A 13,473-nucleotide genomic window follows, 5' to 3' on the forward strand; every position below is an offset into this window, starting at 1 on the left:
AAATCACAGTGTTCTAGTATTATACAAGGGCTGTTCAAACTCAGCAGAAATCCCTCGAACAAGTCAAACAAAATATCCAGGTGGGGAGATATAGGTTACGGTTTCCCACCAAATTAAAAGTCATCTTCCAAGTCAAAATGATCTCTTAGAGCCCCTGTAACAGTCTTGGACAGAGTAAAGGAAAGTAGCTCTGAAATTGAAAAGTCACGGAAATGACAAAAAGTGGGTTGCAATATCTTCCAGAGAATTGCAAAGCCTAAATAGCAGAAAGCAAGGTGTTGTCAGAGCTAGAGACAACTTTTAAATTCATACAGGAAGGACCCCGAAGGCCAAGAGTGACCAACATCTCTTGAATGAAAAACAATGATGGAAATCGGCATAGCAGCAATGAAGAAAACGTGAAGAGGAATTTGGTGAGTGAACCTGTGGCTAACAGAGTCACCAACGGATAAGACTAGATTGGCACCAGACACATCCACTTTATCACCTTTTTCATGTGTACCCATTGTGTAAACGGGTTTGAAGAGTTGTTTGTTGGGGTGGGAGGTGAGTGTGGTCGGATTACAGGCTCAAAATGAGAGGCAGTGAGATGCATGGAGGGATATTAGATGCATGAAATAAAGTTTGCTTCTGTGCTTGCCCTGCAAATTATATTTAATGACTCTTCCCGCATGCAGTGGAGAGAGGTGGTTAATAACTCAAATTTGGTGCATCCCTTGGAGGGAAAATGTACACATGCATTCATAATCATCCAGTTGATATTAAATTTGTAGTAGGGTTACTTGTTTTTTTTTTTTTTTAACAGTGGGGTATTTTCCGTCAGGGGACATCTAGAGTCCTTCTGGTCCCTGAGACAAAACAGAATGGTGGCTGAAATGCCAGATACTTCACATTTGGAAGTACGGGGAGGGGGAAGAGATAAGATTCACGTTAATAGTTTTAGAATTAGATATACATGACACTGCAGTACATCCAAGGTTGTATCTTAGCACACTGGAACGAGACAGAATGACATGCTGAGGCACTGGCATATCAGAATGGAACCCAAAACAATATGGCAGCTGAGACACAACTAAATCAGTCTGGATCTACTAAAATACGGATATGGAATGTAAATGGCCTGTTACATAAAATCATAAGAGGGAAGTTTTGAAGACTTAACAGATCTCATGCGGACATGGTGCTCCTCCAGGAGACCAACGTTCTCGGCAATAGGCTTCCTTTTCTGGCAGGCGACGTTTCTACTTTGGGAGAAACGTGACTGCTTTTTATGAGGATCACTGGGCGTGGCAATTCTTTTGAGAATTACATTCCTGTCCACCATAAATAAGACCCAGATAAACCCTCTAGGGAAATGTATCGCCATTACGACCCTGCTGTGGGGTACACCAGTTTAATGTGTGAATGTATATGCTCCTCCACCGCTCTCTACCTAGTTCCTGAAAATCTAGGCCCAATTATCTTGCAGATCATAAATGTAGCTCACATCTTTTGGGAGATGTGAGCGCTCTGTACAATTTGTAAAAGAGCCAGGCCTGGCATGCAAAATATATAATGTCAGCCCACACGAGACACAACCACAGCACATGTGAGATATAAAACGGCACCACACGCAATGGCAGTGCATGAGACATAAAACGGCAGCACATCTGAGACAAAAAATTGCAGCACAAGCGCGAGAAAAAACTAAGCACATTAAAGGTATGCAGTGATAGACCATTCAGGTATGTAATGGTAGAGTATTCAAGGTGAACAATGACAACACGACCAAAGGATGGACCAGTAGCACAACAAGAATTAAGACGAAGGCCCAATCAAAAAACGGATTGGTAGCACACCCTGACAGCACCTGAACACACTGAGTGGCACCCTCACATATGATAAAAAACCTAAACTAACATGACGGCAGCTCCCTATTTAAAATACGGTTAGGCAAAATTGTTACCGCTACCATTCAATAACTGCTTTATTTAGTGTTGTTTTGTTGTTGACATGATTCACCTGTTGCATGCGCCGGTATGGCGCCTTAGAGAAATGATCATCAATGTCCTCAGGAAATGTTCATGGGAAGTAATGAGCATTCACCCCTTGAGCAAATAACGAGCCTAAAAGAGGGTCAGCGTCATAAGCAGGGAGATTGGACTGTACGTGTTGGAAGCCATCAAGAAGCGTCGATATTGGCCCCAGGCAATCATGAAAATCAAAGCTGACATGAAGCGATGGGTTAATAGTTGTAGGCGGCACCAACTCTCAATGCCTCAGTTAATAAGCATCAACAGCACCAGGCAGTTACGACACAATGACGAGAGTAAATGAGCTTCAATGGCCACACATTTAGGGAGCCTTATTGGGCCAAAGCAGCAATGAGTATCAACACCTTCAGGCAGTAATGGACGTCAATGGCACCAAGCAGTCATAAGGTAGAGTGTCAGCAAGAAGAACCCTTTTAGTGGATTGGCTGCAGCCCCAACCTTTGACAAAGCAGGGAATTAGTGTATGAAAACCACTCCTAGCCATTTTACAAGGATAGTCGGTGAAAAGAGCCTGCAGGTAAGCAAGTGGCAAAGCAAGGCATGCTCCTGCCTTTGGCAACGGGCTGGAGGGGCCAAGAACAGCAAGGGAAGCTTTGCTCCTTTGAAATATATGGAAGAAATACGGAAGAGAGCCCTGGGAGGCAGGGCTGGGGAAGGGCTTTATACTGGTGGTTGCGGGACCAAGAAAACGTGAAGGCTGGTGGGGGAAGGAGGTTTCAAAGGCACTTCATATGGGTAAATAAATAGCAGCCAATGGGTAAATAAATAGTAGACATGATCCAAAAAAACAAAACAAAAAAAAGATGATTGTTTTTGTTTAAAATAATTAGTGTAAGAACGGAGAATTGATGCAGGTTCACTGACGAGCTTATTTTCCATGTATGTGCCCAAAAGAGCTTCATGAAGAACATTAAGAGGCACCAAATATAGGTGAGCACAACATATACCGGCCAAATGCAGTGAACTGGTTTTCAGACATTTTTTTGTGTTAGTGACTAAAGTTGCTCATGGGGCAGTTCCCGTGTGAAATCAAACTCCATTTGAGTTGGGATCCTCCGTTTAGAACTTAGCTTCGCCCTATTTGTCCAACCGCCACTAAATGGGTGCCGATGTGGAGCACTGTGACATCTTAAACTATGGTGGCGCGTATGCTTCTCTAACCTGTTTGACAATGTGTGGTTTTCCCAATTAATTTAACTGTAGTATTTTGAGGTGCTTTGACAACAGCACTTTCTTTAATGTCTTCAGTGTTACAAAGCTGTGTAATAAAACATGATTCCATCGTGTCACTATTATTAGAATGCTAGTTCCTGGGGTTATGTCAGGGTGAAGGGCAAGTACGTTGATTTTTCATTAGATATATGCTATCACGGGTTACCCCTTCACCATTTCCTGCACATTTGTTTTATGTAGCGAAACATTTAATGACTGCTTGTTCCACCAAATGGGGTTAAAGCACTGGAAAATCTTGCAAGACAGCCTACAAGTAAATAAGCTAACGTTTCTGCTCGAACAGAAAAATCTCTCGGTCTTTCTAAGCTGCTCTCCTGAACAATGAACTGTGAGCACTAAGGTTTCTCGAGGGCCTAGGAGTTATTTGCAGTTCTGCATGTTGATTTAATGCAGACACTACTTTTGATGCATTAAACTGCCACTCGCATGATATTGTGCATTACAAGTCATGCGCATCTACAACAAAATGCAACATTTCAATCAATCAATCACAACACTTGTAGAGCACGCTACTTACCCGTGAGGGTCTCAAGGCGCTGGGGGAGGGAGGGGATGGGGGGGGGGGGGGGGGGAGGGCGAGCCGCTACTGCTCGAGGAGCCAGGTCTTGAGGTGTTTCCTGAATGTGAGGTGGTCCTGGGTCAGTCGTAGGTGGGCGGGGAGGGAGTTCCACGTCTTGGGCGCCAGGTAGGAGAATAACCTTCCTCCGGCGGTGGTTCTGCGGATCCATGGGACGGTGGCGAGGCTGGCGGAGCGGAGTTTGCGTGTTCGAGTGTAGAACGCGAGGCGGTTGTTGAGGTATTCGGGACCTATGTCCTGGAGCGCTTTAGGTGCGTGGGAGGGTGAGGAGCCTGAACGTGATCCTTTCATTGACGGGGAGCAAGTGCAGGTCTCTCAGGTGGGCTGATATGTGGCTGTGCATGGTGAGAATGAGTCGTGCGGATGCGTTCTGTATGCGTTGGAGTCTTTTCTGAAGTTTGACTGTGGTTCCTGCGTATAGGGCGTTCCCGTAGTCTAGTCGGCTGGTGACCGTCTTTCTAGTTCTAGTAGGGATCCACCGGAAGATCTTACGGAGCATGCGCAGGGTGTTGAAGCATGAAGATGAGATGGCGTTGACTTGCTTGGTCATCGTGAGAGAGGAGTCCAGGATGAATCCTAGGTTGCGTGTGTGGTCAGTGGGTGTCGGTGCGGTGCCCAGTTCTGTGGGCCACCAGGAGTCGTCCCAGGCGGATGGGGATGGTCGGAGGATGAGGACCTCCATCTTGTCTGAGTACTAATGAACTTACACACGAATCACCAAAGGAGCTGACATGGCTCCTTTAAGGAAGGGCTCTCCTTATCTAGGTAACAAGCGAGCACAACTCTGTGAGGTCCTTACTTGCAATGCTTGAGGACCTTGGGGGGCAAGAACGCAATGCATACCCCTGATGTACGGCTTTCCAGGGGTGATCTTGTATGTCAGCTGCCCCTTTTCCACACCTGTGTTCCAGGGGGCCTGGACTGCTCATCGCAGTTCCACAAAATGGCTGTTCACTGTTGTGCAAGTCCAAGAAATCGGTCTCCATCTTGAGGGTTCTCTTTCCATAAATGTGGTCCTATATTCTCCTTTACCTCACTATGTGTGCGACTGTCGGCTCGTTCTACGAGATACAACATACACAATATATGGTTGCGTAAAATTCACTTTATGCATTCACATCTTTCTAATCAGACAACTCTGATTAACATTGGTTAATCAGAATTCGGGCATCTTGTATAATGGTATTAATCTTTTATTGACATATACACCTACAGTTACAGAATTGTCATTTTTTTCGTATTGTATTGGTAGTTTTTTTTTTGTCAATGAGAAAATGAAGTTTCAACTGTTATATGTCCGCAGTTATTTAAACGTTAAGTGTACCCACCTATTCTTTGTCTGTAGAGTTTAAACGGATTACACAGCCATGTATAAAAAAGGAAGAAAATTACCTGAAAATATTAACACTGTAATATTAACAAACTTACTTATCTAATGCGATTTGAGGTTCTTTGGGAAATATTATTCCGTTTGAACTCCCCAAGCATTCTGAACAGCAGTTGCCGCTGCCAGTCAAGACCAACATGAGCACGGGCAGACTCCTAAAATAACACCCAATATCAGTTTTTTTCCCAATCTTATAACCACAGAAATTGGAACACGTTAACCTCTGTCTGTGTGATGCTAAAAAATAAGTGAAAACTCGAGGCCTCCGAGCCCAGGTCCCAAGGATTCGCTCTGAAGTCAGTCAGTAAAGCATTGAAGCTGTTGTCTCTTGTCAGAGAACTCCCTTAGCACAGCGAGAAAGGGAACAGATTTTCCACCATAAAAGTACAAAATGCCCCGAGGCTACGGGCAGATGGACACACAAGCCATTATCGCAGGTTCACTGAAAGGTTTTTATTTGACAAATATTCAATACAAATCTGTTGCTTACCTCGGGCATCTTTTCTTCGATGAAATGAATGGTGTAAGCGATATTAAATCTGATCACGTTACACAGAGGCATCTGCAATTGAAAGTAAAAACGACTCATTTTCGGTATAAACACGTATTGACTTAAGGAAGCATTTTTGTTTACAAGTTTTTGCCAGTTATATATAAAAAAAGAAAATGTAGGACATTTATGTTATTTTCTCTACGCTACAAGAATTCCAACCCTATTTGTTGAGCGCGCATAAATGGAAGGCATTTATAATTAAATGCTGCCGTCTTGTGGAGAAAGCGTAAAAGTACACAACATTAAAAATAAAATTCGATTTTTCCATTTCTCCATTACTGTCCCGCACGTGCTTGAGCCTTTATAGCATTTTCAAAACGTGTATGTTGCAAGCCCTGTGAAAGCATTCTTGTCTACATTCAAGGCAATTTTAATTTTAAAGACATTGAGGAATAGAGTGATTATGATAAAAAAAAAAAGACTTCACATCTAGATATTCCACTCAAAGGCTACCTTTCAATATTTTCCACAGGACTGCCCCGCCCCGCAGAGCACGAGAGCTCTTTAAATAGAAGATAAGTGGACGAGAGTGGAGCAGGCGAGCTTACACCCAACTTTTTGCACCAGAAGGCCTAAAGGTGGATTGGAGGGACAGTGAGTGTGACCTGACAAGTGAACTTAAAGTAAATGGAAGTAAGAATTCTTAGGAACCTGTAGAAAAGAAGGTTGTTACGTTTTGAGGACGGACAAACGCGCTGGATGAGTTTATAGATCGGTGGCAAGAGTTCCATATACGGCTGATGGAAAAACTTAGGGCAGGACCGACCCTTCAGCCCAACGAGAAAGCCCGAAGGCCTGGTAACAGCAGCATATTTAAATGGTAGACTATCTGTAAATACAAAACCGGGCACAGTGCCTTATCTTGTTCACATTTTTTATACATTTTGGTGCTTTGTAGCAGAGTTTTAAGATCTTAGAATTTCTTTTTGCTCAAATGGGTGCAATTTCTATTATTTATATGTTTCGCTCGTCTTCATTGCTCGATTTTGCTTGCGAGGAAGTGTCACCAAGTCATTGAATGTTACTCATAATTTCACTAATATTATGAAAATGTCACATATACGTTATCTGAAACCTTGGCATCAATGCATTGCTTCCATATTGACTTGTGTCTACTACTCAACAAGCAGAATAGTCTCAGTCTACAGCTCAGAAGCCAATTTTCTCTTACATCAGTTATCTTGAAAGGGAAAAACGCTAACCCTACCGCTCTTCTGCTCCCAACATATCTGTCTAGGACTGCCTCCATTATCCTAAAAGAAACAATTACTTACCTGAAACGCTGATGTTACCGCTTGTTGTCTGCCACACAATAACATGCGTAATACTATAGACTTATAGCCCGCTGTAGAGTGCTATACCAGCTATTAAAGGCCCTCTCCAGCCCGGGGGCCTTTAACAAGGGAGAGGGACTTTAATAGCCGGTATAGCCCAGCTACGAAGGGCTATAAGGCTATTCGAACATTCTGCCACTAGAGGGCAGAATGTTCTGACAAAAAAGAACAAAGCTTTTTGGGAGCGTGAGGGGATTGGAATCCCCTCAGGTTCCCTGAAGCCTTTGTTCACAGCCAGAGCTGTGAACAAAGAAACATTGGAATGTTGGAGCTCCAGGCTTATACCAGCCATTATAAGCCCGGAGCACTCCATTGTTTTCAATGGAGCTCCCAACATTCCAATGTTCTAATACTAGATATAGACCTGGCTCCAAGGTGCAATACATACCACGTGTTCTTTGCAAACGCTATATTTTTGCTGTTCCCAGTAACAAGGCTGGCATGAAGAAATGTTTGTATACCGTTTGGGGATAGGTATATGACGTTAGCCAATTGTCCACTCGGGCAAAAAAGGAGGAGGACCCTGTCAGATGTTTCTTTTTTTTAAATTTGTTTTACCAATACTTTTGATTTCAAAAATTAGTTTATTTAGGAAAAACATGATCAATCTAAATTAATGGCCCATTACTGAATACGAAATGTTGTCTCGTTTACAGAAATGTAGAGCTTTTCTGGTTCCCCCATAAATATCACATCTGTTTCGAACACAAACTGCAAGCAGGCTGAAAAGAAAAAAAACAATAACGAACTACGACAGAAAAATGCAAAGACGGTGGTAACAAATAGCTTTTATTTTTACACAACTGTGGTTGTTCCTGAAAGATAGGAAGATGGTGATCTGAGCACAGCAAACCTTTTGTTGATGCCATTGTTAGGCAAAAGTGTCCCAGACATCAAATATGGCTTAGCACTGGCGCAGGAAAGACTAATCAGCTAAGGAATAAAGGATGAAGCGGGAATCAGTTCCTTGCAGATAATGAAGAGCTCCTTGAAGGTACTACTAGGAAGGGTGGCTGGGAAGGTCATTTATATCTTAGTATAAATTGTATGTTTCAAAAGTAGGATACGGCATGCTATTTGGACTTAGGCAAGTAGGCCTTTTACCCAATTTCTAGCCAACACTTGCCCTTTGTATTTTGAATAGGTTGAGATCATTCTGCGTGATGTAGGTTGGCTGTAAGCTTTGACAACTTGGCCCTTCCCGGCTTGAATGAACATCATGAGACTTGAGAATTTATCACCGCTTCAATAGATGTGAGCAGATAGAGGGATGAGTGCAAAGAATGCTTGAAAAAAACGTGACTGACTGCAAGATTATAAGAAACCTGGCAAATGGACTCGACAGGGCAATGCAGGTATGAAGACTTTCAAGACATGTTGATGAACAATTCCGTTTCAGTGATCAGCAGACCGATCACACCACGCACGCATTTAAGCTTCCACACATCTTCCCTCCGCTTCAGAATAAGTAGTTCAAAATGCACTATGTAATTCACAAAACGTCAACCCATCAAATTCCAAACAACCTGAGCTAGATTATCTCACCTTTCAAAAAATCCAATGCCTAAGGTTGTTGCATCACAGCACACTCGCTTTCCACCAGCCAAGTACGTATTTAAATACAATTTGTGCTTTCTGTATTACGTGTATATATGAACTGTTTTGAATGCCTTTTTAGGCATGATATCAAACTGTTAATAAACCCAAATGGAATATAACATTTAAAAAAAAAAGCCAAGAACAGAAGGTTTGATTGGAGATTTCTCCAGTCTACATAAATCATCTCTCTGCAATGCGTGCATCTTTAGACTGGGCATGGCCTTTGTTAATTTAAGATGCTGACTTCAAGCAAAAGAGTGCTAAACAGAGCAAATATGCTGTTTTGGCCCAGGTGGAGTACTTGAAGGGAAGAATGAGACATGATGATAAACTGTAATGACATGGAACAGTGGCTAAAGAAAGTAGGTATCCCATTGGAAGGGATTGAGGAGTTGTTTCTAGAAGAGGTTGGTCTTCCTTTCTGCACTGAAAAGAGAAATGCTGAAAGCCTCTTGAAGGTATGGTGCTCCAGATCCTGGACTCATACTGGCACATCATCTGTTTTCTCCATTTGTGTGTCTGAATTTCAAGCCTGATCTTATGATGTTATGACTCAATCAATCAATCAGGGGGTGTAAAGCGCGCTACTCACCCGTGAGGGTCACAAGGCGCTGGGGGAAGGGAGGGGTGCAACTCCGGATCAGTCTAAGAGCCAGGTCTTGAGGCACTTCCTGAAGGTGTGCAGAGTGGTGGAGCGTCTGATGCTGACTGGGAGCTCGTTCCAGGTCTTTGCTGCGACGTAGGAGAAGGTTCTTCTGCCTGCTCTGGTTCTGCAGATGCGTGGGGTCTCTGCCAGGGAGAGGTCGGCAGAGCGGAGGTTCGTTTTGGGTACGTGGAAGGAGACTGTCGTTGAGGTATTTGGGTCCGATGTTGTGGAGGGATTTGTAGGCATGAGTGAGTAGCTTGAAAGTTACTCTCTTCTAAATGGGGGTCTCGTAGGTGCCGGGCCATGTGCTCGTGCCGTTGGGTTCCGAGAAAGAGTCTGGGTGCGGCGTTCTGGATGGTTTGCAGCTTGGAGGGCGTTGCTGTACTCCAATCTGCTGGTTATGAGTGCGTGGGTGACTGTCTTTCTGTATTTGGGGGGGGGGATCCACTTGATGGATGCTTGAGCCTTGTTGACCGCCTGAGTTGGTTATTTTGTGACCAGCTATGTAAGTTCTCAAGGTAACCATGCTGTCAATTTACACACTTTTCATCTGTTTGCCAAATGACCATACACTACCCTAGTGTTCAACTGTTGTTGCAGTGATGCCACTAAGCTGCTACTTGGGAGTTTCCTTGGCGGACCAGTACTACAAAACGACTTTTCTAGAACTACCAATGTATGCACATGCAGCACATAATAGAAAGTGGCACAGTTGACAAATGCCCTGCGATGGCATCTGGATGAATTCTTGAATACATTTAGATAATGCTCGAAGGACCAGGCATATATAGATGACAAAAAATGCCCACTGGCTCTTGAGGCACCACCTGTACAAAACACAACTTCTATTACAGTAACAAGTGTTTTGCTGACAACTTGGGAGGTAAGCTCTGTCCAGTCAATCGTCGCAATATTTGCACATTAAAAGGACTCTCGTAGGTTTTGAGGAACACTGCCTGCTTGCCTGCCAAAACCCCTGTCTGAGTATTTCTAACATCACACCGTTGTTTGCAACCCTCCCAAACTCTCTCGGATGTAGCAGATTGACTCTCAAAGTTTGATACATTTTTCACAAACTACACTGTTTGTAAACATTTGGTACTGCCACTGAATAAAAAACGCACACAGTGGAAAGTTCATATGAACATAATGGTCTATGCCTTCTCTCAACCATGGTGTGTTAAAATTAAAAACTTAAATGTATGTCCTCAAAACTCATTCTAATCTTCATATGCGAGCAGATGGAAGCACACCCCAATGCACATTTTTCTGACCTCAATGTTTCAGTGGGCTTCGCAGATATTTCTAAAGAGTTCTTTACAGCGGATTAAAGGTAAAAACACTTGGCTTCCAGCTACATATGCCAGCGGGCGCGACGGAGGCGCGCCGGAGTCGCGCTAGAGTCAAGCTCGTCTGCGCTCGTCCGCGAGCGTCCGGGACTAGGGGCTGGGGACGCTGTGTGTCCTCTGGTGTATACTTCCGCCGAATTATTAGCGCTAAGACCTTCCACCATGAAGTGCCCTCCTGTACCCCTTAATGCGGTGAAGCGGACATTCCGCTTAGGCATTAGCAATCCCATCACCCTAACTACGGACTCCGCCTCTACCTACGTAGTTTCGGCAAGCATGCCAGTCACCACCTGCAATTTTAGATGTCTTTATTTAAATACACGTTCCATGACCAAACATCAGATAGATATTTTTCTCCTGCTATCTGATATTAAACCGGATTTACTCCTGTTGACTGAAACATGGCTCACCCCGGACTCATTACCGGATATCTTGGCCGCTTTACCTGCTGATTATTATATAATCTCTGTGATACGACCGGCAGGTAAAATTGGGGGTGGGGTGGCCATCATTTCCAACAAAAAACATCAACTTAGACAACTTCCCTCCCTGGATATTCCTAATGTAGAGAATATTGTTGCCAAATTGGATACTGTCAATGGGACACTTGTGGTGGTTTTACTATACCGCCCGCCCCAAACCATGGCTATGTTCCCTGCTATTCTTGCGGAGCAACTGGCCATGTTAGCTACTGACAATTCAAAACTGCTTTTGGTCGGGGATTTAAATCTCTGGTTTGATAATATTCTATCTGACCCCCAAGCAGCTGAGACTAGGGACCTTCTGAGTGATCTGAATTTAACACAACATATAGACACTCAGACCCATCAAAAGGGCCACAGTCTCGATCAACTTTGGTCATTGAATTTAGCCATTGATCTTATTGATATTAAACCTTGTAGCTGGTCTGATCATTTTATTATTAGTTTCTCTTTTTGTGTTGAGAAAGCTCTTCAATTTAAGCTGAAGGCCACCAGTTTGACTCGGAAATGGTCCTCGCTAGACATGTCTGCTTTCTTAAATCGGTTAAAGTCCACTCTGCCAGAGCAGAGCTCAGATGTAGAGACAGCCGAAGGTAGGCTTCAAGACTGGCTAAATTCGGCCATTAATGTTTGTGTTCCCCTCACTCGCTTTGATAACTCGCGTGGCGCGGATGCGCATAAATGGTTTACACCGGAGTTGAGGAAACTAAAACTTGAAGTGAGGCAGCAAGAGAGAACATGGCGCTCCAACTACTGTCCTCAAGCAAGGATCGCTTATTGTTCTATCCGAAAAGCCTACCAAAAAACACTGCACACTCACAAAACTGCTTATTTCTCTTCTAAAATTCTTAATGCCACCAATAAGTCGAAAGAAATTTTCAGGATTGTGACGGAGTTGTGTAATGATGAGAGAACCTCTCCCCCGGTTGTCCCCTCACAATTGCTCTGCAATTCGTTGAATGACTATTTTAATGATAAAATAGCGTTGATTAAGGACACTTTATCCAAACTTCCAGTTTGTGCCCCGATTGACGACACTTTTTTCAACCCTTTTACCTTGCACTCCTTTCCTTTAATTACTCACCAAACCCTTCAAGACTTACTCACTAGAGTTAAATCAGGATCTCCTCAGGATGCCTGCCCTCCCCAAGTCATGAGAGAAATTGGTCGGGCGCTCCCAAATAGCCTGATTCCATTGCTTAATAACTCCCTCGTGTCAGGAAGTGTCCCTAATAGTTTTAAACAGGCCTTACTGATCCCTCTGAAAAAGAAACCTGGCATAGACTCCTCTGACCTCTCTAATTATCGACCAATATCGTTACTGCCTTACCTATCCAAAATATTGGAGGCGCATGTAACTAACTGCCTATCGAGTTTTGTGGAGGTCTCCGGGTATTTACAACCTAACCAGGCAGGTTTCCGGCCTGGTCACTCCACTGAGGCAGTGATATTGGCCGTCCAGAATACTCTAAGGTCTAATGCAGACAGGGACTTACACCAGGCCTTGGTATTACTGGACCTGTCTGCAGCGTTCGACACGGTTGACTATACCATCTTGGTCAACCGTGTCGAACAAGCCGGTCTTCGAGACTCGGCCTTGGCCTGGCTCAAGTCCTTTATTTCTGGACGTACTCAATCGGTTCGACTAGGCTCCTTCACAGCCCCAAAAAAAGCCTCCTTCTGCGGGGTTCCTCAAGGATCCTCCTTGCCCCCTTTATTATTTAATTTGTACATGCGCCCACTGTTATTTTCCCTACGAGAGTTCAAGGTCGATGTCTATAACTACGCAGACGACCTGCAGTTGGTTTTTGTGCTAAACTCCCACAATGCTGCTGAGGAATTTCGAGCCACCATGTCTTTCATCCAGAGGTGGATGTCCCTAAACCATCTTAAGTTAAATCCGGGAAAAACGGAGCTCATTCTTCCTGGGAAGAGTGAGATCAGCTGGAGTCCTAGCTTCTGGCCATCGGACATGGGCTCGCCTCCAAAAAAATCCCGCACAGTGAAAAGCTTGGGAGTGACTCTTAGTGAGGATCTTACCTTGGTGAGCCAAGTCGGAACTGTGGTCTCCTCGGGCTTTTTTCAATTGAGGAAGATCAGAAAAATAGCACATTTTCTTACAGGCCTGGCCTTAATACAGACAGTCAGTGCTCTGGTCCTGTCCCATATCGATTTCTCCAATGGCCTCTATTTGGGGGCGCCTATTGGCCAACTTAAAAGACTGCAGTACCTGCAAAATCAAGCTGCGAGACTTATCTATAAAACTCCTAAGTGGGAATC

At 43.9% G+C, this 13,473-nt stretch overlaps 1 protein-coding gene across 2 annotated transcripts in view; it reads right to left on the reverse strand.

The window, feature by feature from the left end:
* DROSHA (drosha ribonuclease III) overlaps positions 1-13,473 on the reverse strand; it is a 692,102-nt gene that overhangs the window by 325,704 nt on the left and 352,925 nt on the right. For both annotated transcript variants that reach the window (XM_086965123.1, XM_086965122.1), the window contains exon 10: positions 5,721-5,792. In XM_086965123.1, coding sequence (XP_086821249.1) covers positions 5,721-5,792 — 72 coding nt within the window. The remainder of the gene's footprint in view (positions 1-5,720; positions 5,793-13,473) is intronic.

The sequence above is a fragment of the Lissotriton vulgaris genome, chromosome 4_1, assembly GCF_964263255.1.
Source record: "Lissotriton vulgaris chromosome 4_1, aLisVul1.2, whole genome shotgun sequence".
Classification (NCBI taxonomy): domain Eukaryota; kingdom Metazoa; phylum Chordata; class Amphibia; order Caudata; family Salamandridae; genus Lissotriton; species Lissotriton vulgaris.